Source organism: Panthera leo, chromosome E2 (genome assembly GCF_018350215.1).
Source record: "Panthera leo isolate Ple1 chromosome E2, P.leo_Ple1_pat1.1, whole genome shotgun sequence".
Taxonomy (NCBI): domain Eukaryota; kingdom Metazoa; phylum Chordata; class Mammalia; order Carnivora; family Felidae; genus Panthera; species Panthera leo.
In genome coordinates this window covers 46,887,427-46,908,530 of record NC_056693.1, presented here as the reverse complement: position 1 = coordinate 46,908,530, position 21,104 = coordinate 46,887,427, and the positions used below count along the sequence as shown (strand labels likewise).

Below are 21,104 nucleotides of genomic sequence, written 5' to 3'. Positions count from 1 at the left end.
GAAAGTAGTATAAAGATACACATGTTAATATGGGTTTGTTTGTTTGTTTGTTTGGTCTTCAATTTAAAAATAACCTAACTGACCTAGAATGTAGTGAATTTCTGGTCAGTGTTCTTGGACTGAACTCGATTATTAAAAATGCTCAGATAAAAAGGCAAACTCGGGGCGCCTGGGTGGCTCAGTCGGTTAAGCGGCCGACTTCGGCTCAGGTCATGATCTCACAGTCCGGCGTCGGGCTCTGTGCTGACAGCTCAGAGCCTGGAGCCTGTTTCAGATTCTGTGTCTCCCTCTCTCTGACCCTCCCCCGTTCATGCTCTGTCTCTCTCTGTCTCAAAAATAAATAAACGTTAAAAAAAAAAAAAAGGTAAACTCTTGGGGAAACAGCTTTTTGGAATGCTGGGAAATGGGAGGCAGAGCTATCATTCAGGGACATCTGGGCACAGACTCTGTTGTCTCCTCCTGAAAGAAGATGTGACCCTGTAGATGCTGAGTGTGTGTGTGTATGTATGTGTGTGAGAGACACAGACAGGGAGAGAGACACACACAGAGAGAAATAGAGAGAGATAGAGAGAGAGAGAGAGAATCTTTTCCTGCTAATCCACAGTCAACATGAAAAGCTGCTATAGACCCATCTTATGTTTTTACTCATTCATTCAATAAACATACATTGAGCACCTGCTTTGTATCAGGTATACTGCTGGTAGGATGTATCCCTGAGGTATTTATTACAGTACAGTTGAGGTCTTTGCACTCAAGTTTCTATATTTGCTTGCCCAACATCCTTGATGACATATGAAAGAGAGGTGGATGAAGAGGGTGGCCCATGGGCATTCCTTAACTCCCATTTCTGCTTATTATCCTCCTATTCATTCTTTAAAACTGTCCAATTCTTGCTTTCCTTGTTTTCCCTGCAAAGTTGCCTTTGCACCAATACCATACACTTTACTGGCATGTCTTTAATATGGCATTTTACATTCCACCTTGCATTGCAGTGACCTCTGTATATCTTAACTTCTAATTAGATTATAAACTCCTGGAGGCCAGGGGCCATGTCTGCTTCTATAGGACATAGAGATTTATACACAGTTAGGTATTAAAGGAAAGTAGGAAGTAAAACAGAGAACAGACAACATCATTGGCTCCCAAAAATGTGAGCTTGTGGTCTCGGGCTAATTAACAGAGTACTTTCAAATTTTTAAAAAATTAACATTTTTTACAGTGTTATTGAAGTATACTTTATATATCATAAAATTCAACCATTGTAAGTGTACAGTTCAATGATTTGTTGAAAATTTATATAGTTGTGCAACCATTTTACAATCTGGTTTTAGAACATCTCCATCACCTCAGAAAATTCTCTCATGCCCATTTGTCACTCCTGTTCCTACCCCAGCTCCAGGCAACCACTAATCTGCTTTCTGCCTCTATGGATTTGCCCTTTCTAGACATTTCATATAAATGGAATTGTATGTCATCTTTTGTGTCTGTCTTCTTTCACTTAGCATAGTGTTTTTGAGGTTCATCCAGGCTATAGAAAGAATCAGTATTTTGTTCTTTTTTTTTTATTGCTGAATAGTATGAATATACCATATTTTGTTTATCTGTTCACCAGTTGATAGATATTTGGATTGTTTCAGCTTTTGGCTATCCTGAATAATGCTGCTATGAGCATTAACATAGTAGCCATCTGCAGATGTGATATTTTCCTTTAATTTGTTTAGCAAACATTATGGTGTACCTACTATGTGTCAAGCACGGTACCAGATATTGGGGATATAGAAGCATATAAAACAGAATACCTGCCTTCATGCATTTTTCATCTAGTGGGGAGGGGGGAGTCAGCAAATTAAGTAAGTGAATAATGTAGTGTATTAAAAGGAAAAAGTGCTATGGAAGAGAGTAAAGCAGGGGAGAGGGATGAAGAATGCTTGCATGGAGGGAACTGTAATTTTGAATTAAGAATTTTAACGGAGGACCAAATTGAGAAGGTGGTATTTGAGCTAAGATTTGAAGGAGGCAGGGAAAGAGCCTGGTGGGAATCTACAGCAGGAACATTCCAGGGAGAGATAACGGCTTGGGCTAGGGCTTGGAGGTGGGAGATGCCTGGTGGTGTCTGAGGAATCACTTTGTTCTGGCTGGAGCAGAGAATGGGGGAGAGTGGTACCAGATGAGGTGAGAAAGAAAGAGAGGTGAGGTCCTTTCAGGGCCACATAGTCCATTCTAAAAACTTTAACTTTTCCTTTCAGTGAGATAAAAGGTCATTGGAAGGTACTGAACAGACAAGTGAAATGATATCCTTTAGATGTTACAAAGGCCCAGATGTTACACACTGCCCATTCTACTGAAAATCAACTGTAGGGAGGCAAAGACTGAAGCAGAGAGACCAGCAAAGAGGCTGCTACAAGAATCCAGGCAAGAAGGGATGGTGGCATGGACCAAGGTGGAAGTTGGGAGAAATGGCTGGATTGTAAATATGTTTTGAAAATAGATTCCATAGGATTGGTTGCTGTGTTGGATGGTCGGAGATGATGATCATCCAAGGCAAATCGACTCCAAGGTTTTGGTCTGAGTAACTGGAGAGACTGAAGTTTAATGAGATTAATTTTGTGAGAACTGGGACTGAAAAGAGGGAAAACTTTCTCTAGTGAGAGTGAGTGGGGTGGCTCAGGTAAGAGAAGGGAAGCTCGGCCCAGCTCAAAAGGAGAAAGACAAAAGCTAATTGTGTCAGTTCATTCTGAATGAGAAGGCTGAAAATGGACCATTGTGGTCACCAGCAAAAGAAATCCTAGACAAAGACAAGCCAAACTTTTGGCCTGAATATCTGGTGTATGTGGCTGAAGGGAAGTTAATGATGACTTCTTTCTTAGGCCAAACAAAGCAGAATTTTGTATTTACTCTGTGCAGCTATAATTGCCAACATTTAGATGGAATATTTTTAGTTAAGTGTTCTCATTCTTTTCAAAATAAGAATGTTGCTATTCTTGGGGTGCCTGGGTGGCTCAGTCGGTTAAGCATCGACTTCGGCTCAGGTCATAATCTCATGGTTCGTGGGTTTGGGGCCTGCAATGGGCTCTGTGCTGATAGCTCAGAGCCTGGAGCCTGCTTCGGATTCTGGGTCTCCCTCTCTCTCTGCCCCTCTGTCCCCTCCCCAACCCCCAATAAATAAACATTAAAAAAATTTTTTTTAAATGTTGCTATTCTCAGAACTCATCGATGAATGAGGTTCAAAGAGAAGGGACTTGGGAGTGGTATGTGGGTGTGTGTGCATGCACACATACATGTATAGGGGGATGTTCTCAACTGCCGAAGTCTTCTGTCTCTGCAGGTAAGCTGGGGGTGGAAAGCTACTTGGAAAAAGACATGGTCAAGAATAAATATTAAATGTGGCTAGAGCCAAAACAAGGGGGTGAACATCCTGGGGTAGGGTTAATTCAGAGGGCTTATTTTAGTGAAGCAGATAACCAACAAAATCCTTATCAAATTTTTCCCAAATTCAGTTTTTCTTGGCTTTGTTGAAGTTGATTTGATCTCTGAAAATTATAAAAACTGGATTCCTGGTCCCTCCAGTACTTGTGTGTAACTGTTGATTTGGACCTGCCTCTCTAGTGATGGATATATATGACCCAGTTGAAAACAAACTGTGCTCTCTTCACTGTTCATTCTTTCTTAGTTTCCCCTTATTTCCATGTCCCTATTTTCTCTTCATCACACAAAAGAATGAAAGAAGTGCTCTTTGTTCATTTTTTTTTAAAGTCAAACTTTTTCTTTAGGGTTTCCCCTCCTAGAACGTGGTACATCATCTAATCTTAGGTGTGTTCATAATTGTTCTGTGGCTTGAAAGCCTCCTGTAGATAAAGAATGTCATTTCCTATGTGTATAAAGCTCAGAAAACTGTTAGAGATACTGGTGAACTGTTAGTTCCAATTTCTCTTCCCCAGAGGTCATGTTGAGTCTTCTGGGTTTAATTTTGGTTTGAGGTAACATGATAGGCCAACCAGATGATGAGAGTTCGTTCAAATCTTCCAGTACAGGGCAAACATAATGCCTGGCCAAATTTGTCTGGTTTTGAAGATCCAAAGAACTGCCCATATCTGCAGAGAAACTAGAGTTTCCTTGATGAGAATTTTAAACATTTGTACACTATAGATACCAATGTGTTTAGAGGTCAAATTTAAAAGTCTTGGAGAAATGCCTGGAATTGTTTGAGACCTATTAAATTTCTACTTATTTATTCTTAAGTATTCAAAAGATTATTTTGTCTTAATTCTAAATTAATAGAAAATGACATGTTATGGATTAAGTCTGCATTTCACTTACAGATGTGCCAAAGAGCAGTATGAGAAAGGCATCAGTGCATTTTCTACTGCCTCTTGTCTTCTTTTTTTTTTTTTTTTTAAGTTTTCTTTCTAGTGAAGACATAGATATTTTATGAGATTCTGCTTTGACCTTTAAACTGAGATTTGGAGAAAATAAGCAAGTTGGAAGTAATCTTCTGGAAGTAAGATTAGTTCTTGAAGTTACCATTCAGAGTTGAATGGTTCCAGAAGGCTGTCAGGTCTACCATGTTTCTCAGACAGATTTCTATCCAGGCCTCAGGTGTTTTAAAAGATGGAGAGCACTGGCCACCTGTAGGAACCTGTTGCCATATTTAGTCAATTTCTCAGCCCTACTTATGGTCAAAGAGATTATAGCTATTGCTCTTTCCTTGCCTATGTGGCTACTTGATCACAGAAGGAAATTAATTGGCCTGGCATGATTTGCCTTTTGAGAAGTCACTTTGGTTTCTACCCAATACTTTGTGCTTTTCAAGTTGATGCTAATTGATTGATGTTAAGTTCTATATTTTCCCTGATATTGAAGTTAAGCTGACAGGTCTATAATTACCAGGATTGTCCTTTTTCCCTTTTTAAAAAGATGAGCACTTCATTTACCCTTTTTCAGTCTACAGGGACTTTCTTTATCCTCTTGAGTTCTCAAAAATAATCGCTAGCAGCTATGTAATAACACCTGCCAATTCCTTAAGTACTCTTCAAAGTATGTCATCAGGTCCTGCTGATTTGCCTAAAGCCGGCTTTTCAAAATACTTTTTAACCATTTTATTCCCTATTCTAGTTTGCACTCTCTTCTGTCTCAGGTTGGCATTGCTCTGATAACTGGATCCCTGCTGCCTTTTCTCCTTCATTTAAGAACTGAAACTCTCATCTTTCCCCAGTCATTGTCATGAACTTCTTTATTTTAGAGGTGTTAAGCGAGGTATTTTCTCTGTAACTCTAGTTTAGCCTTTTATCACTAGATTAGTTTGTCTGTTACTTTTCATATCTTCTACAAGTTACATTTCTTGTACTTTCTTGTATTGGTAGAGTGTAAAACTGTGTGTTTAAGTGACATGCATTTCTTTTGGATACATCTTCATGGTTCAGACATTTTTCTTATCAATGATCTCTGCTTATCAGAGATTCCCTTTAAAGAAAAAAACCTCTTTATTTTGCAATAGTTTTAGATGTACAGAAAAATTGCAAAAGTTGTATATAGAATTCCCATATGCTCTTTACCCGTCTTCTCCTAACACTAACATTTTACATAACTATAGTACATTTGTCCAGCTAAAAAATTAACATTGGTATATTACTATTAAACTACATACTTTATTCGGATTTTATCTGTTTCCCCACTAATTTTTTTTTCTGTTCGAGGATCCAATCCCAGATTCCACAAGGCATTTAGCAGTTCCACATAAAAAATTGTTTTTCATTCCCAATGACTCAATGTCAGTCATATTTCTGTGCCATAATTTCCATCAAGGATGTATTAACCTGTATTCAACTGGTTACTTTTATTTTCAGAAATCAAATTTCTTGCCCAGTTTTATGCTAAGAATAGTGTCCTATGTCCACTTCAAAGATGAGTTTGATAATCTAAGCTCTACTGAAAATCAGGGTGTTCTCCCCAGGCCACCACCGGGGCCAAAGGGGCCTGGGAAATTGCAAAGAAAGACCTTTCTTTTTCTAATTTGATCATTCTTTTATTATGATATCTCTGTTGTTCTTTTCTCCTTTCACGTTAATTGAAAGGTTCCTGGGCAGGTTCAGGACTACAGTGAGGCAAGTGCAGATTTTAAGAAGGCATTCAGTCTCCAGGTTGGCACCTGAGGGTGAGTGCCCTATAACATTTGTACCCTCGGTACCTCATTTGCTTTAGCTATCTCTGTTCCTGGGTTTTGGAGCATGACATATTCTTGATTTATTAGGTTACCCACCCCCTGCCTGCCATCCCTGTAGTTACATGTTAATATCTGATGTAGTATTTTAATTTTGTCTCCTAATTCTAGTTTTTAATTATGACCTCTGGTTTATTTCTCCAGATCTTTGTTAGATAGTAGTCAAAAATTTCAGAAAGTCTTGGGTTTTCCCCTCTGTTCCCATATTACATTTCCTTGTAGAAGGCAGATCTTGCAGGGATTTTCTGAGTGGATGAGTATAAGTCTACATCTAATTGTGTATTTGTATGCGCAGTCTCCAATTTAAATTCTGCACTAAGTGCTAGGAAAAAAAGAGAGCCTGTTTTAAAGCTTATTTCAAGCTGTTAGACCTTCTTCTGGGCAATTAGAATAATAAAATGCGATTTAATACCTTTCTCCTTCCAAGTTGCTAGGTACATTTATAAGCCACATGGCTATCCCTGACTGGGGGAATAAATAAACTTGTGACAGCAATGGTGAGAATATCAAAAAATGTTAATATTTAGAAAGAAGTAAATTATGATAATATTCTTCCTGAGATCCATTTAGGAAAACCAATGGATTTTTCTATGTTTGTGACCTCCTGGAGAAAGGACAGTAACGCTCAGTAGGATAAGGTGGAATTGCTTTGTTGGTAACATTTTTAGGACTTTGTAGAGGAAAAATCTGTGGTTTCGACAGAGAGGTAGTAAGTCCTGAAAGAAGTCTAATAGACACAATTAAGGGAGACCAGACCACAACTATTGAAGAAGACAGTGGAGTCTTACACAGTCTTACACAGAAAAGGCTAACTAGGGGGTCTAGCAGCAGATCTATGCAACCAGTAGCTGCTTCATGTTTGCCAAGGACTCAAGTCCCTGAAAAGATATGAAGACTGCAAATAAGGCATCTTATAAACCCAAAGTTTTCAGAGAGCTATGGGAAAATATCTTCCAGCTGGCTTCCCAGCTTCTGGGGATAAATTTAGAGATGGGTTTACAGAGCCTAGAACTAGAGTTTCCAAAAAGAGAAAACCTTAGGCTTAATTGTTGCCTCAGCTGGTGAACTGCCTAGCCTACAGGTAAGTATTAGTTCAAAAAAGATAATCACGCCAGGGGAAGATGATCATGCCATTGTTCATACATGTGCAGGACAAGTGTTACTGAGTGTCTTGGCTTGCACACCTCCAGAAGCAAGCTCTGTGGCATGGGACTGAGTGTTAAATAGTAGTTTATGTGGGAAGTGATCTTGGGGAATTCAGGTAGGTGGGTGGAGAAATGAGACAAGGAAGGGGTGTTATCAAGCTAGTTACCATTGTGGGTAGCTGGTGCAGGATCCCATTGAGGAACTCCAGGACAGAGCAAAGAGCATGCCTGGAGTATTCTATGACTGAGGGCCAAGAGACATAGATTATTTATCCATTTCCCCATCAGTCATTGGTTGAGGGCTGCTTTTGGGGGCATTAGCCAATCCACATTTGAGCTTCTCTGGTGATTGGGTTCCTGCATCTAGAAGAAAAGCTTGTAGGCAGAGAGCTGCAGATGTGGCAATAAAGATCACCTGCTGTGCTGATGATCATTGACACCTCTAAGCGAGTGGTACAGTTGTTATTTTCATGGTTGACTTAGAAGTTTGTCTAACATCCATTAGGAGATGCTACTCTCCTTATATAATTAGGATTTGGTCTTTTCAGGTCTTTTTTGGCCTCAGATGCTGTAAATCCAGGTGTAAAAGGCCAGATAAGGAAAAGACAGGGCCTCAAATGTAGATGACCTTGGAGATAGCTAAATGAAAAAGTTCTGATGGCAGGGATGGGGTGTTAGTGTGTGTGTGTGTGTGTGTGTGTGTGTGAGAGAGAGAGAGAGAGAGAGAGAGAGAGAGAGCAAGACAGTGAGAGAGTGCATGTATTTAATTCTGCTCAATAAATGCTCTTGAATGACTAGTGGAAGAATTTTCCATTATTGTTCCTGCCTAAGGAAGCAGAGGTGGAAGTTGAGGGAGCAGGGGTGGGTAGTAGCTGCTGAATCCCTTACGCGGTTGCTACTCATCATTGCCTCCTCCACACAGAGTTGGTTCTCCTGCAAGGTCTTCCCCTGTCTCTTGCAGACATCATGCAGATTTTTGATGTCAACTTGCAGGCTCAAGAGCTTGCTGTTCAGGCCGCTCACTTCTCGGTCTCTCTCCCCCACCTAGGCAGTCAGAAAAAACACGAGCATTAATTATAAACTATCAAGAAAATGCTTACTTTCGTTCACTTAACTGGTTGACAGAGACTTTAAATTTGCTGGAAATTTGTCCATCAACTCTTAGCTGTTATTACTCATCCAGTGTAACATTTACACAGTATCCATTTGCGAGGTGTCTGAGTGCTCTGCATTATTCAGACAATTACTTATTTACATTAATTAATCTTCACCCACTGCTGTGGGTACATCACAGACACTTCCTCTGTTTTTCAAGAGGAAGTCAGTGCCTAGAATAATTCCAGGCACCTCGCAGACGGTCTATAAATATTAATGGTTCTGCCACTGATGAAATGAACATAGTGAGATGTCAAATGAACTTGTCAGGACTATAGTGAATCAGTGATGGAGTTGATGTGGATTCTGAAGTGTTTTAACTTTCTCTTCTACCTACTAATCCAACAGACGTCCTTCACCTGTAAACTGAGTGCTTTTCTGTGGAGACGTACACCAATGAGAATAAAAGTAAAATCCCTGGGCTGGTTGCATAAAATAATCTGTCTTTGATTACGAGTGAAAAAGATTAGCTAATTACAGCTAGGTCAGAATGGAAATTAATGATAGAGATCAAAGTAAAGTGTGCAGAGCCTAGTAACTTGGGTGGAGTCGGGGGTGTAGAGCTGTGGTAAGAAAGTGCTCCATCACACTAGGATGCCACCGTCCACTCTCACTGTTGTGGGTGGCAACGGTATAGAAAGAAATTAGGAAGAAGCCCTTTGTGAACCTATCCAGCGCTTTAGTCCTGTCACCGTGCAGACTTTTCATAACACTCGAGAGGATAGGCACTACCACTTCTGAGTTTTAGGTGTTGGAACTGAGTCCGGTACTTTTATGGTACATGATTATCCAAAGCAGGCTCTTAGGCAAGGATTCCCAGCATCTATTAAAGAAACACTCCCAAGTGAAATCAACCAGGAAGTGAAGGAAACAAGACAGGAAAAGAGGAAGAAACCAAGGAAGGGCACTATTTCAGACAAAGTTCTCAAGGCAGTAGCTTTTGCCTGATCCCACAGGGAACTCTGGAGCGTAAGTTACACCTCGGGAGTTTGTCCTGATTAGTTGCAAAAGCTGGGCTGTTAGACTCATTATCAGCCAGTCAATGGCTAAGGGCTGCCCCATGGGATATAATCTCCCAAGGGCTTCCAGCTCTCTGCTCTTATGAGCAAAGTGACCCCAATAGCCCAAGGGCAATTCTTCTAAGAGCGTTTCAGGTACAAAAGCATACAGAAGCCATGGGTGCACAAAAATGGTAAAGTGATCCAAACGACAGTGCCCAGGGTCTCATAGCTGGTTGGCAGCAGAATGAGGAGAGGTCTGCTCTCCTGACCCTGTAGCCAGTGATCTGCCCCCATACCCCACTGATTGCTCTGGCTTCTTAAATACATGAGCTACATAACACTCATCCCCAGGGGAGCTGGAGACCTGATATGGACATCATAAATCAAGCCTTACTGGACAGGTCAGTTTAAGAGACCTCTGCACAAGGCCGAGGGGGGCCAGAGGATAACCACGAGAATCGGACACCGCAATGTCAGAGTATTCGGAATTCAGAAGGTTTCCCAGAAGTGCTGCTGTCTCAGCTGATTTATTTCTTCATTTCCATTTAGTACCTGGATTTTTTTTTTTTTTTTACCACTTTACAGTTTAATTAGGTTAACGGCATGGCTCTGTCATTAAAAGGATTTCATTATCTCAAAACTCTCTCTCTTCCTCTCTTGCTCCTGTCCCTCGTTCCTCACTTTCAGAAAAATAACAGTGGATGTCAACTGCCCCAAGCATGTAATTACCATTACAACAATTTACCAGGGACTCTCTTAAGAGAATGTGTGCAGAGCAGTTAAAAAAAAAATGGTGTATGGACACTGTTTTCTAACTAGAAAAAATCCTTGACTCGACCTGGAGCAGAAGTTTGATTCCAGTTCTTTAAATTCCTTTTCTCATTGCTGCCACACTGGGAATAGGGAATAGAGGCTCTCTGGGGATTGAGACCCTAGGGATCTTCTCCCCCTGTTGCCACAGGACTCTTTCTTTGGCATCTATGAGCAGATTAGGCGACAATACAATGCCTGCTTTATAGAAGTGTCACGTGCCCCATACTCTTGCTTTAATGCTGAATATACGCATCTTAAGGTGAGGACCATGTCACCGGATTGTTCCATATGGAGCCTGGCACACTGTGGACTCATTAACAAAGTAGCAGTGATATACAACTTGAGCTTCTCCAACTTAAAAGCTAAATGCCTTCTCTTTGTCAGGCCAATAAAAAACCCCTCTTCCTCTACTTTTAGATGTCTTCTGAGCAGAAGACCTGCTTGCCACCATTCTAATGCACCAACAGGACTTCAGAAATGGATCTTTAATGTAGATGATCTCATCTAATTTGGACATTAGCTTTGACTCAGAGTGTCTGAGGCAATTTCTTCATTCAGAAAACAAGAGGTTTGGAATAAATAATTCTTAGAGGATTCTGCAAACCAACTGAATAACAAATGTGTTTTGTTGGATGTCAAATGAAATTTGCTTTTGAAATCAAAACTAGGGGCGTCTGTGTGGCTCATTCGGTTGAGTGTCCCACTCTTAGTTTCAGCTCAAGTCATGATCCTAGGGTCATGGGATTGAGCCCCAAGTCGGGCTCTGTACTGAGCGTGGAGCCTGCTTAATTCTCTCTCTCCTTCTCTCTCTCTCTCTCTCTCTCAAGTCAGGCTCTGTACTGAGCGTGGAGCCTGTTTAATTCTTTCTCTTTCTCTCTCTCCCTCCCTCTGCCCTTCTCCCCCACTCACTCTCTCTAAAAAAAAAAAAAAAAACCCAAAAAACCAAACAAAGAAACCCCTAACCATTCACTCTGAAAGTCAAAATCATACAGGGGTTTTTATTCATCAGAACAGGCGTGGAAATGCTAGGAGAGCAAAGAGCTGACTCCCATGAACAACAAAAGATTTTTACTGTAGGCAGTTGTAAGAAGAGGAAGTGCTCACCTCAGAACTCCAGAAATGCAAGTGTTTCTGAGGTTCCAGGAAACTTAATTTCTTGCTAATATCTTGCACAGAGGTCACTGTACACTATTTCTAATCCTATCTACTTTATGAAGGCTAAATTCCAGGCAGATGCCTTTTGAGTATCAATATGTGGCAGGAATTGATTTAATCTGACATTTCATCAATCAAAGCTCTGTAACCAGTACTGGGGCATGAGAGGAACTGAGAGTCATAATGCTGACCTGCAGGCACCATCTGATCCTGCCCTAGATCTGAAGTCATTAACGATGGCTGAAATCACAAGCCTCTGCTGCTGGGTGAGTTTTCACTCATAAGCCATGCATTTATACACCCTGGTTTTACTTATACGAGGTTGGAACCTGGTCACCATTTGAAGGCATAGGACATCAGCAGCAGCTACCAACCACAGGCAAAATGGTGAGGGCTGGTACTGCAGTTGCAATCCTGATAGTTATTGGAAAACAGATTATTTGCTGAAGCAAATCTTCTGTATTGATTAAATGGGTCTTTTTCAAAGAGCACGTCTTCTCGAACATACATTTCAAAAGCTCGGGAGAAATTTTGCTCTAGACTTCAAAGTAGTGACAAATGGTTTCATGCTTCTTTTTGGGGGAAGCTGATGTGAAACTGAAGCCTGTGATTCAGAAGTAGTCTCAGAAGTCAAGAGCATTACAAAGATTTAAGATGGCAGCATTCTATGAAGGATTTGGCACTCAAACAAGACACCTCGGGTGGTGGATTCCAGAGTAATTTTGGAGTCAACCAACGATACCATAAAGGTCATCATCTTTGGGAAATTATGTTTTTTACCTGAGGATAAAGACAAATATTTAACAAACAATGGAAACCATGACTACCATTCAATATGTATAAATTTCTAGTGAGAATTATGTTTTAAAATTATCATTGCTTCAGGAATGAAGCATTTTACTATGTAATAGTAGAGTTTACAGTCATATACAGTAATTTCAAGCACTGTTATCAATCTTACTAACTGTATTCCTGAGTTTACATTTCCCTCAATAGAAACATTGCAGATTTTGATTACTTATAATGGGAATTAATGGGCACTTATACAAAGTTTTGCCTGTGAGCAAAAATTTTGGAACCAATTTTATTCATCTAGTGAAGAATGAGTATAATTTTATTGTGTTCTAAGTTCTTTAAAAATTGGCACACTACATAAACATATGGTTTAGGATACACATGGCATATGACAGAGGTCAGCCACCTATGGAATATGGGCTGATTTTTATGGCACTTGGGCCATTGCTACATACTTTTCTCCATCATACCCTTGGACAAATTATTTCACTAGAGAGTAAGCTCCACAAGAACAAGGATATTTCTCTATTTTGTTCACTGCTTTATGCTCACCCCCTAGAACTATGCCTGGCACATCTAAGGTGGGCCAAGGATATAAGTTGAATGAAGAAATGCCCTTCTAGAAAATCCATGCCAGATCCTTGTTCCCTGAATAACATGCAGCAAATTCTGTACAGCTTCCTGCAGTAATGCAGCAGGAAAGTGTTCATTAGAAGAAGGTCTGTTAAAAGCATAAGTCATGTGGGACAATCCTATGCTAACCTAAACATCCGCCTTAAAAGCTTTCTGGAACAAGTGAGGGAATAGGTAAACACAGTTTGGCCAAAATATTAGACTAATTAGAAGACTCCATTTCCATACCATTCCAGATAAAGAACAATGTTGGCAACAATAGTTAAGATCTATTAAACACTTCTTATGTCCTGAGCACTGGTGTTTTACACACAGTATCTTACTCAATCCTCACAGCAAGCCTTTGAAAAGGGTGCTAATTATTCATATTTTCTAAGTAAGGGGAAGGAAGCTCAGAGAGGGTAAGTAACATGCCCAATATTATAGTGCTAGTAGATGTGGACCACGACCCACTTTGTTCAAGTCTGGGCTCTTAAATGCTATGGTCTGCTGCCTACATCTCTGTGATATTTTGGGATGCTTATTACTGGAGTTTGGGGTCATGAAACTTGAATTTAATTGTAACAAAGGTTCGACTCCATGTGTGTAGAAGAGTTAGGAGCCTTACCTCATCTTTCATTTCCTTGGCACCTCTCAATTCTTCTTTAAGCTTTAGCATTTTCTGAGCTTTGTTATAAACCTGCAAAAGTCCAAGATTTAAGATGGCAAAAATCGAAATAAGCCTGGCCCTTTAAAGGTTTTCCCATCTGGATGTGTGCTCTCAGCAGGGAGCCTGGAAAAATTTCCTGAACTGTTAGCAATACCTACTTGTCTGCCCATCTGTGTTTTCAAAAGTGTGTTAAAACCTTTACCAGAAAGACAGGACCAAGGATTTACAGGTTTCCCCCAAAACCAACACTTGGTGGGCCAAAGAGTTTCTGAATTCATAGTTTCTTGGAAAGCAAAAGTATTGAGATCTTACTTTCTAGATTTCTCACTATTCAATGGCTCAAATATAGTTAACATTATGCACTAATTATGAACCAGACAGAATGTGCACAACCCAACTTCATTCTCAGGATAACCCCACTATCCTTGTTTTACAGAGGAGGAAACTGAAGTCCAGAGAGGCTAAGTGACTTACCCAAGGTCACACAGGCTGTTTTACTACTCCATGAGGAGCTGTCATTAACTTATAACTATTAATTTGGAGATATCTGATGATGTGGTTTTTTCAAAGCATCAAGTTACTGTATGTTGGTGCTTATAAAGTTATGTAGAAACTATGATCATAGAGTGCTGAGAATTATCTATATAAAAAGCCTCAAAGAAAACCAAAGATTTTTGCACTGTGTGTGCATAACTACAGGATAATGTGTTTGAGGTCATAACGAACTGACTTATTAAAATAATCCAATTTATCATGTTTTTCATTCTAAGACTAAAGGAGATTTCCGCCAGGCACTTACCTGCAGAATAGTTCCAAGAATGAGAAGCTATCAAAATACTCATTCTTTGTAATGAACCACATCCCCTACCCCTAATATAAGCCAAGAGGAAGAAAGAATGCTGGTGAGACATGGAATTTGGAATGTTTTATGGGGTTGTATTCTGATATGCTGCATTGTTTACCCTCTTTAGTCTTCGTGCACAGAAGTGCATCATGGGAGTGGGGGTGTAGCTCAGGCTTCCCCAGTAGGGAGAGGCCAGGTGATGCTGCAGTGACAGACAGCCCCCAAATTTCAGTGACTTAAAACCATGAAAGTTTACTTCTCACTGTGTTACATGCCCTTTATGAGTCAGCTGGGGCTGTTCCTCATTGTCCTCAGCTGGTAGAACCTCTGTCATCTAGTATGTTGCCTGTTGCCATGGCAGCAGAGGGGTAAAATACCGGGTCTTAGAGTGGAAGTGACACACTTCACTTCGGCTCACATTTCATTGGCCAAAACAAGTCACGTGGTCATGCCTAACTTCTTCCTTTATCCCCTAAAGGAAGTATTGGTGACCATCACAAATGATGTCCACACTAGGCATCTTAGCCAGATGGACTGCTGTAACAAAGTATCACAAACAGGGTAGCTTATAAACAACAGAAATTTCTCACAGTTCTGAAGGCTGAGAGATCCTTGACTAAGTCCCCAGCAAGTTAGGTGTTTGGTGATGACCTTCTTCAGAAACAGCTGTGTGTGTGTGTGTGTGTGTGTGTGTGTTTCCTGTAACTTTACATGGCTAAAAGGGCAAGGGACCTATGTGGAGTCTGTTTTAGAAGGGAACTAATCCATCTCATGACCTAATCACATCCCAAAGTCCCCACTTCCTAATACCATCATTTTGGGAATTAGAATTTCAACACATGAGTTGGGGGGGGGGGGACATAAACATATAAACTAGAAGATTAAAAGTAATGTGGCATAAAAACACTAAACAAGGCTCTGGGCCACCAAGCTTCTAAACCTAGTTTAGCACCCATGTCAAGGAATGGCCTTTGGAATGAAAGGCACTCATCTATCTGAGGCTTTGTTTCTGGCTCTATAAACTGAGGTTGGGGGGTTGAATTAAATGACCATTGTCTCTAAGGTTTACTGATTCAATGTTCTACCATGATGCACATGTTTCTTTCGTATAACCAGCCTAAGCATCACACGAAAGTTGGAATGGAACAAATATATCCTGGAGAATAGTATTCCTCTACAGGCAGGGGTGTCTGGGTGGTTCAGTTGGTTAAGTGTCCAACTCTTCATTTCAGCTCAGGTCATGATCTCACAGTTCACAGGATCAAGCCCTGCATCGGGCTCTGCGCTGCCAGCACGGAGCATGCTTGGGATTCTCTCTCTCCCTCTCTCTGCCCCTCCCTGCTCTCTCTCTCTCTCAAAATAAATACATAAATATTAAAAAAAATATTCCTCTACAGGCAGACCTGCAGGATGGTCTGGAGATGACTCTTAAATCAAATGAAATCTTATCCCAAGGACAGAAACGGCTGTCTAGATTGTGATGGTTTTGTCAACTATGGAGTTACACAACTAGCTGCAAGGGCCAAGAATGTTTGGAAGAAGTGTAAGGCATAGGGCCTCATATTTACATGAAAAGATATTGGACTTCACTAAGTAAAGTAAGTTAGAAGAAAAGAAAGAGAGAACTAAGTTGTGTGTCTCCATGAAGGAGACATGGGAATCCTGTGAGTCATTAACAACAGCAGTGGGCAATTTGGAATTGCTTATGGTGAAAAAAATGGAAGGCTTATATGATAAATTTTCAGTGCATTTGACAGTAATGTTTGCCAGATGGGTAAGGAAGAGTGCTTTGAAGGAGCCTCAAATGCTTTATAAAATGATCGTGTGGAACCTTCACAGTGCTCTCTGAGGAGTGTGGCTGGACCAGTATTTTGTAGAGGACAGAACTCATAATGGAGGGAGGGCTCCCTACCTGATCTGTGGGTACAGATCTCTGGGCCAAGGACTTGAATGTCTTCTCTCTTTTCAAAGCCTCATTCTATGTCTTCTGTATCTCTTTTGAAATCGCCACTTCTTCATGCCTCATCTCTTCCACTGGCACATCCAATTCTGCTGCATCTGCCCAGGAATTGCTTTCTTGTATTCAAAAGTCTTGCCCTCTTCCCCCCTGCCCCAGCAGGCCTTCTCTTCATGACGGCTATGACCAGAAAAACAAACAAACAAATAAACAATTTTAGTGAAACCAGAAACTCAGTCAGAGTATCCAGTGATGTTTTGTGCTTCCTGGTTGGCCTCAGCTCACACTCAGAGCACCTTCCAGATTCTCAAGAAACACCTAGCACTGTACCTCACATGAGTCACTAGTTTAGCACGTATGAACTCAGATGTGTAAAGAAAAAGTAACTTTTTTATTACTCAACCTGGTTACTGAGCCTCATTCCAACAAATGGCAGAAACAGCATCTTAGTTATTTCTGAGAAAGTGCCATCATTTTCAGGTTAAAAATAAATCAGTTCACATCTCCCTCTACCTCTTTACCTCCTCTTCAGAGTACACCTAAATTCTGGGGTCCTAGGTTGGAGTCTGGCATCAGAGGTGGCTCTGGTCCATGGTCATGGACATCTCTCCCAGATTGAGTGTGCTAATAGTGTCCTGGATTTATTGAATCCAACAGGCTGGATTTATTGAATCTTCCTCATACTGTGGGCTTTGGGGCTGCTGGCCCTGTTTCATTTTCCAAGGATGTTCCTAATGCATAGAGAAAGACACACACACACACACACACACACACACACACACACACACACACACACAAACACATACACATGAGATCGGTCTCAGGATTTCTCTTATTAGACCTGTCCTAACATCATTCTACATTTTGTCTGGAAAGGTGTTAAGATGAAGGGGATAGGATCCTAAGGTTTTGCTCACTTTCCTGCCTCCCAATCCTGGTATTGATCAAAAGTCTCTTTGGCCCCTGCTTTGCTAAACCTATCTGGGGTTCTATTGTTTCCCCAGCTCTTTCCCACCTCATCAATCTCACCAGAGTCTAATTCTCTTGCTTATGCTCAAATTCCCCTCTCCTTCCTCTTTCCTAATTCAGAGAGGCTTTGTTTTGTTTTTGGGAGAGGAAGGAAAAAGAGTACAAGTGAATGAGTTCAATGAAATACAGGTTGAGCAAGCAGGATGGGAAACATATGTTAGTATTTCATACACCATCTACCCTCATGAGGTTACACAAATGCCATAACCACAGATTGCTGATGCTGGCTTTCTCCCCAAGGAACTAGTACTCCCTGGGTATAAGGATGGACTACAAGCCTTAGAAAACCAAACTTCTAGTTATAAGGTAAATAAGAATGGGGGATGTAATGTACAACATGATGACTATAGTTAACATTGCTGTATGGTCTATTTGAAAGTTGAGAGTAAATCCTAAGAGTTTTCATTACAAGGAAAAAATCTTTTTTTTTTTTTTAGATGATCTTAACTAATCATGGTAATCACTTCACAATATATGTAAATCAAGTCATTATGCTTTACACATTAAGCTTATAGAGTGCTGTGTGTCAGGAAGAAATGAGTTTTAAAAATAAAGTTAAAGTTATCCTTGGGGGTTAATCAAAACGAGTATATTTACCTACACTCAGCCATAAGTCTTTCCTTTATTCTTGCTGGGTTTTACATTTTTCTCCAATGTTCCACCTCCTACTAATGTAAAAGGTGTGATGAATCCTAAGGCTCCTAATTATTGAAATAATCAGATGATGTTCAATATTTCATCTATTTTTTAAAAATGTTTTTAAAAATGTTTATTTATTTTTGAGAGAGAGAGAGACAGAGAGACAGAGAGAGAGAGAGAGAGAGAGAGAGAGAGAGAGACCGAGCATGAGCAGGGGAGGGGGAGAGTGAGAGGAGACACAGAATCTGAAGCAGGCTCCAGGCTCTGAGCTGTCAGCACAGAGCCTGAAGCAGGGCTCAAACTCACAAACTGTGACATCATGACCTGAGCCAAAGTCTGATGCTTAACCAACTGAGCCACCCAGGCACCCCAATATTTCCTCTATTTTCAAAAAATATGTGAGCACCATGAATTGGTAGGAATATTCCTTGTACAATCAATTATTTCTACCCAGAATGCATGGATGGAGCCATAGCTTGCAGAGGCTTGGCATGAACAGAGTTTGCCTCTTTGGATACAAAGAGAAAAATCCCTGACCACGTAAGGGCATATCTGATAGGGGAAGATGGCAGGAGGAGATGATGCTGGAGATGGTTTTGCCAGGGTTTCAGGTTCTGCACCATAACTTAGTGAGTAGGGACCTGACACCAATGTCACCAATTGAGTTATAGTCCAACCCCAGGACCAAGGCTTTCCTGGAGAGGAAACATGGTTAGTTGGGTCTTCCCAGAAGGAGACTTTGTAATGGCAGAAGAAATGAGGGTCCAGGAGGAACAAGAGAAGGTGTTCCAGGATTTATCAGCCTCACTGTCACAGGTGAAATTCTCTCCCCATGGGTCTCTTCTTTGGTACTTAAAAAAAAAAGTTTATTTATTGTGTGTGTGTGAGAGAGAGAGCACACGGAAGCAGTGGAGGGGCAGAGAGAGAGAAAGAGGGAGAAAGAGGAAGACAGATAATCACAAGCAGGCTCTGTACTGTCAGCACAGAGCCCCACAAGGGGCTCAAGCCCATGAACTGTGATATCATGACCCAAGCCAAAATCAAGAGTCAGATGCTTAACCAACTAAACCATCCAGGAGCCCCTGGTTTTTCAATTAAAACGTTTATTCTTTTAATTTTAAAGAGAGAGAGTGCAAGAAGGGGGGGGCAGAGGGCAAGAGAGAATCTTAAGCTTATGTTCAGTGTGGAGACTCACATGGGGCTTGATCCCACGACCCTTTGATCATGACCTGAGTCAAAATCAAGAGTCAGATGTTCAACCGACTGAGCCATCCAGGTGCCCCTTCTTTGGTACTTTTCACAGAGGCTATCAGTTGCCTATTCCAATATTCATACTTCTTCTTTTCCTCAGTAACAGAACCCTAATTTTGTTGGGTGTCTATGTGCTCATCTAAAAGTCTATGAAATGAACAAAGGGAAAAAAAGAGACAAACCAAAAAACAGACTCTTAACTATACAGCACAAACAGATGGTTACCAGGGAAGGCGGGTGGGAGGATGGGTGAAACAGATGAAAGGGCATTAAGAGTGCACTTATCTTGGGGTGCCTGGGTGGCTCAGCTGGTTGAGTGTCTGACTTTGGCCCGGGTCAAGATCTCAAAGTGCGTGGGTTTGAGGCCCGCATTAGGCTTGCTGCTTTCAGTGGGTCGGCTCAGCCTGTCAGCTTTGGATCCTCCTTCCCCCTCTCTCTCTGCCCCTTCCCCATTTGTGCTGTCTCTGTCTCAAAACATAAATAAAACCTTAAAAAAAAAGGAGTGCACTTAACTTGATGACTGCGTAATATATGGAATTATTGAATCAGTATATTGTACATCTGAAACTAATATGACACTGTATGTTAACTACACTTAAAATAAAAATAAATAAAAGACTACCTACCCCAGACTCTCTTGGAGCTAGGTCTGGCTGCATGTCTAAGTTTTAGTCACTGAGATGTAAGAGGAAATACTGTGGGAAGCTTCCAGAAACTCTTCTTCTTCTTCTTTTTTTAAGTTTTTATTTTTTATTTTTGAGGGAGAGACAGAGAGAGATCAGGGGTGGGGCAGAGAGAGGGACACACAGAGACTCCCGAGCATGTGGGGCCCGAACCCACGAACCGTGAGACATGACCTGAGCTGAAACCAAGAGCCAGACGCTGAACCGACTGAGCCACCCGGGCACCCCCAGAAACTCTTCTTAATTAGTAGTACTGCCCAGCTCTTTGCCCCCTCCTCCTTCCTGATTTAACCCAGCAGCCATTTGGAACATGAGGAAATGGTCACAGAGACAGAACAGAAAGTGCCTAAGCCCCTGAATGGTGTGAAACCACCATACTAGGCCTGGAGAGAGAGTACAATTTCTTTCTTAAGTCACTTTGGACTTTTTCGTTTCATTCAGTGGAATCTAATGCAAATAAGTGGACAAAGTATCCTTATTTATGATCCTCTCAGAGATACCTTTCTACAACTCACTCCCCATTTTTAGCACCTCCACAAGTTGCTTCTACTGTATAGTTTGGAACCCCCATTTCATTATGGACCAACTTTTATCCACAGATGCTTCTTCCTTTCCTTGATAGTGGTTTTCTTGACTCGGTTTTCTCTTGATATATCAGCTCTTTGTTTTCACTGTTTTTTTTTTTTTTAAGTTTATTTATTTTTAGGGGGGTGGGGGAGGGGCAGAGAGGGAGGGAGCCCAACACAGGGCTCCATCTCATGACCGTGAAATCATGACCTGAGATGAAACCAAGAGTTGGCCATCTAACCGACTGAGCCATCCAGGTAACCCTGCCTTCACTCATTCTTTTTTTCCTCTTGATGTATGGAGTAGGGGGATCCAGAGTTGGGAAGAGAGTGACATACTCTATCCTCCTACTGACACCAGTAGTATTTCCATGCCATTTAGTAAAATTTCCTCTTTTGAAGTACACTTCTAATCTTGGTTGCCATTATGATTGACTGACATGGCAAAAACTCTCCCACCTGATTGCTTAGTATCTTTATTTATAAACGAGAAATCTTCTTTCTGCTTGTCCAAAAATCACACACCTTCAAGCCCCAACTCAACTGCCATTTCTGTCATCTTCCCTCCAGCC

At 41.0% G+C, this 21,104-nt stretch overlaps 1 protein-coding gene across 3 annotated transcripts in view; it reads right to left on the bottom strand.

Annotated features, from left to right (window-relative positions):
* Nucleotides 1–14,636, bottom strand: part of PMFBP1 (polyamine modulated factor 1 binding protein 1) — a 46,165-nt gene extending 31,529 nt beyond the window's left edge. The window contains exons 1-3 of one of the 3 annotated variants that reach the window (XM_042920843.1): nucleotides 14,363–14,636; nucleotides 13,522–13,593; nucleotides 8,251–8,406 (exon numbers count right to left, since the gene is read on the bottom strand). In XM_042920843.1, coding sequence (XP_042776777.1) covers nucleotides 8,251–8,406; nucleotides 13,522–13,572 — 207 coding nt within the window. In that variant the 5' untranslated portion in view covers nucleotides 13,573–13,593; nucleotides 14,363–14,636. The remainder of the gene's footprint in view (nucleotides 1–8,250; nucleotides 8,407–13,521; nucleotides 13,594–14,362) is intronic. The other 2 variants (XM_042920845.1, XM_042920844.1) reach the window with 2 other exon arrangements.
* Nucleotides 14,637–21,104: the final 6,468 nt, after the last annotated feature.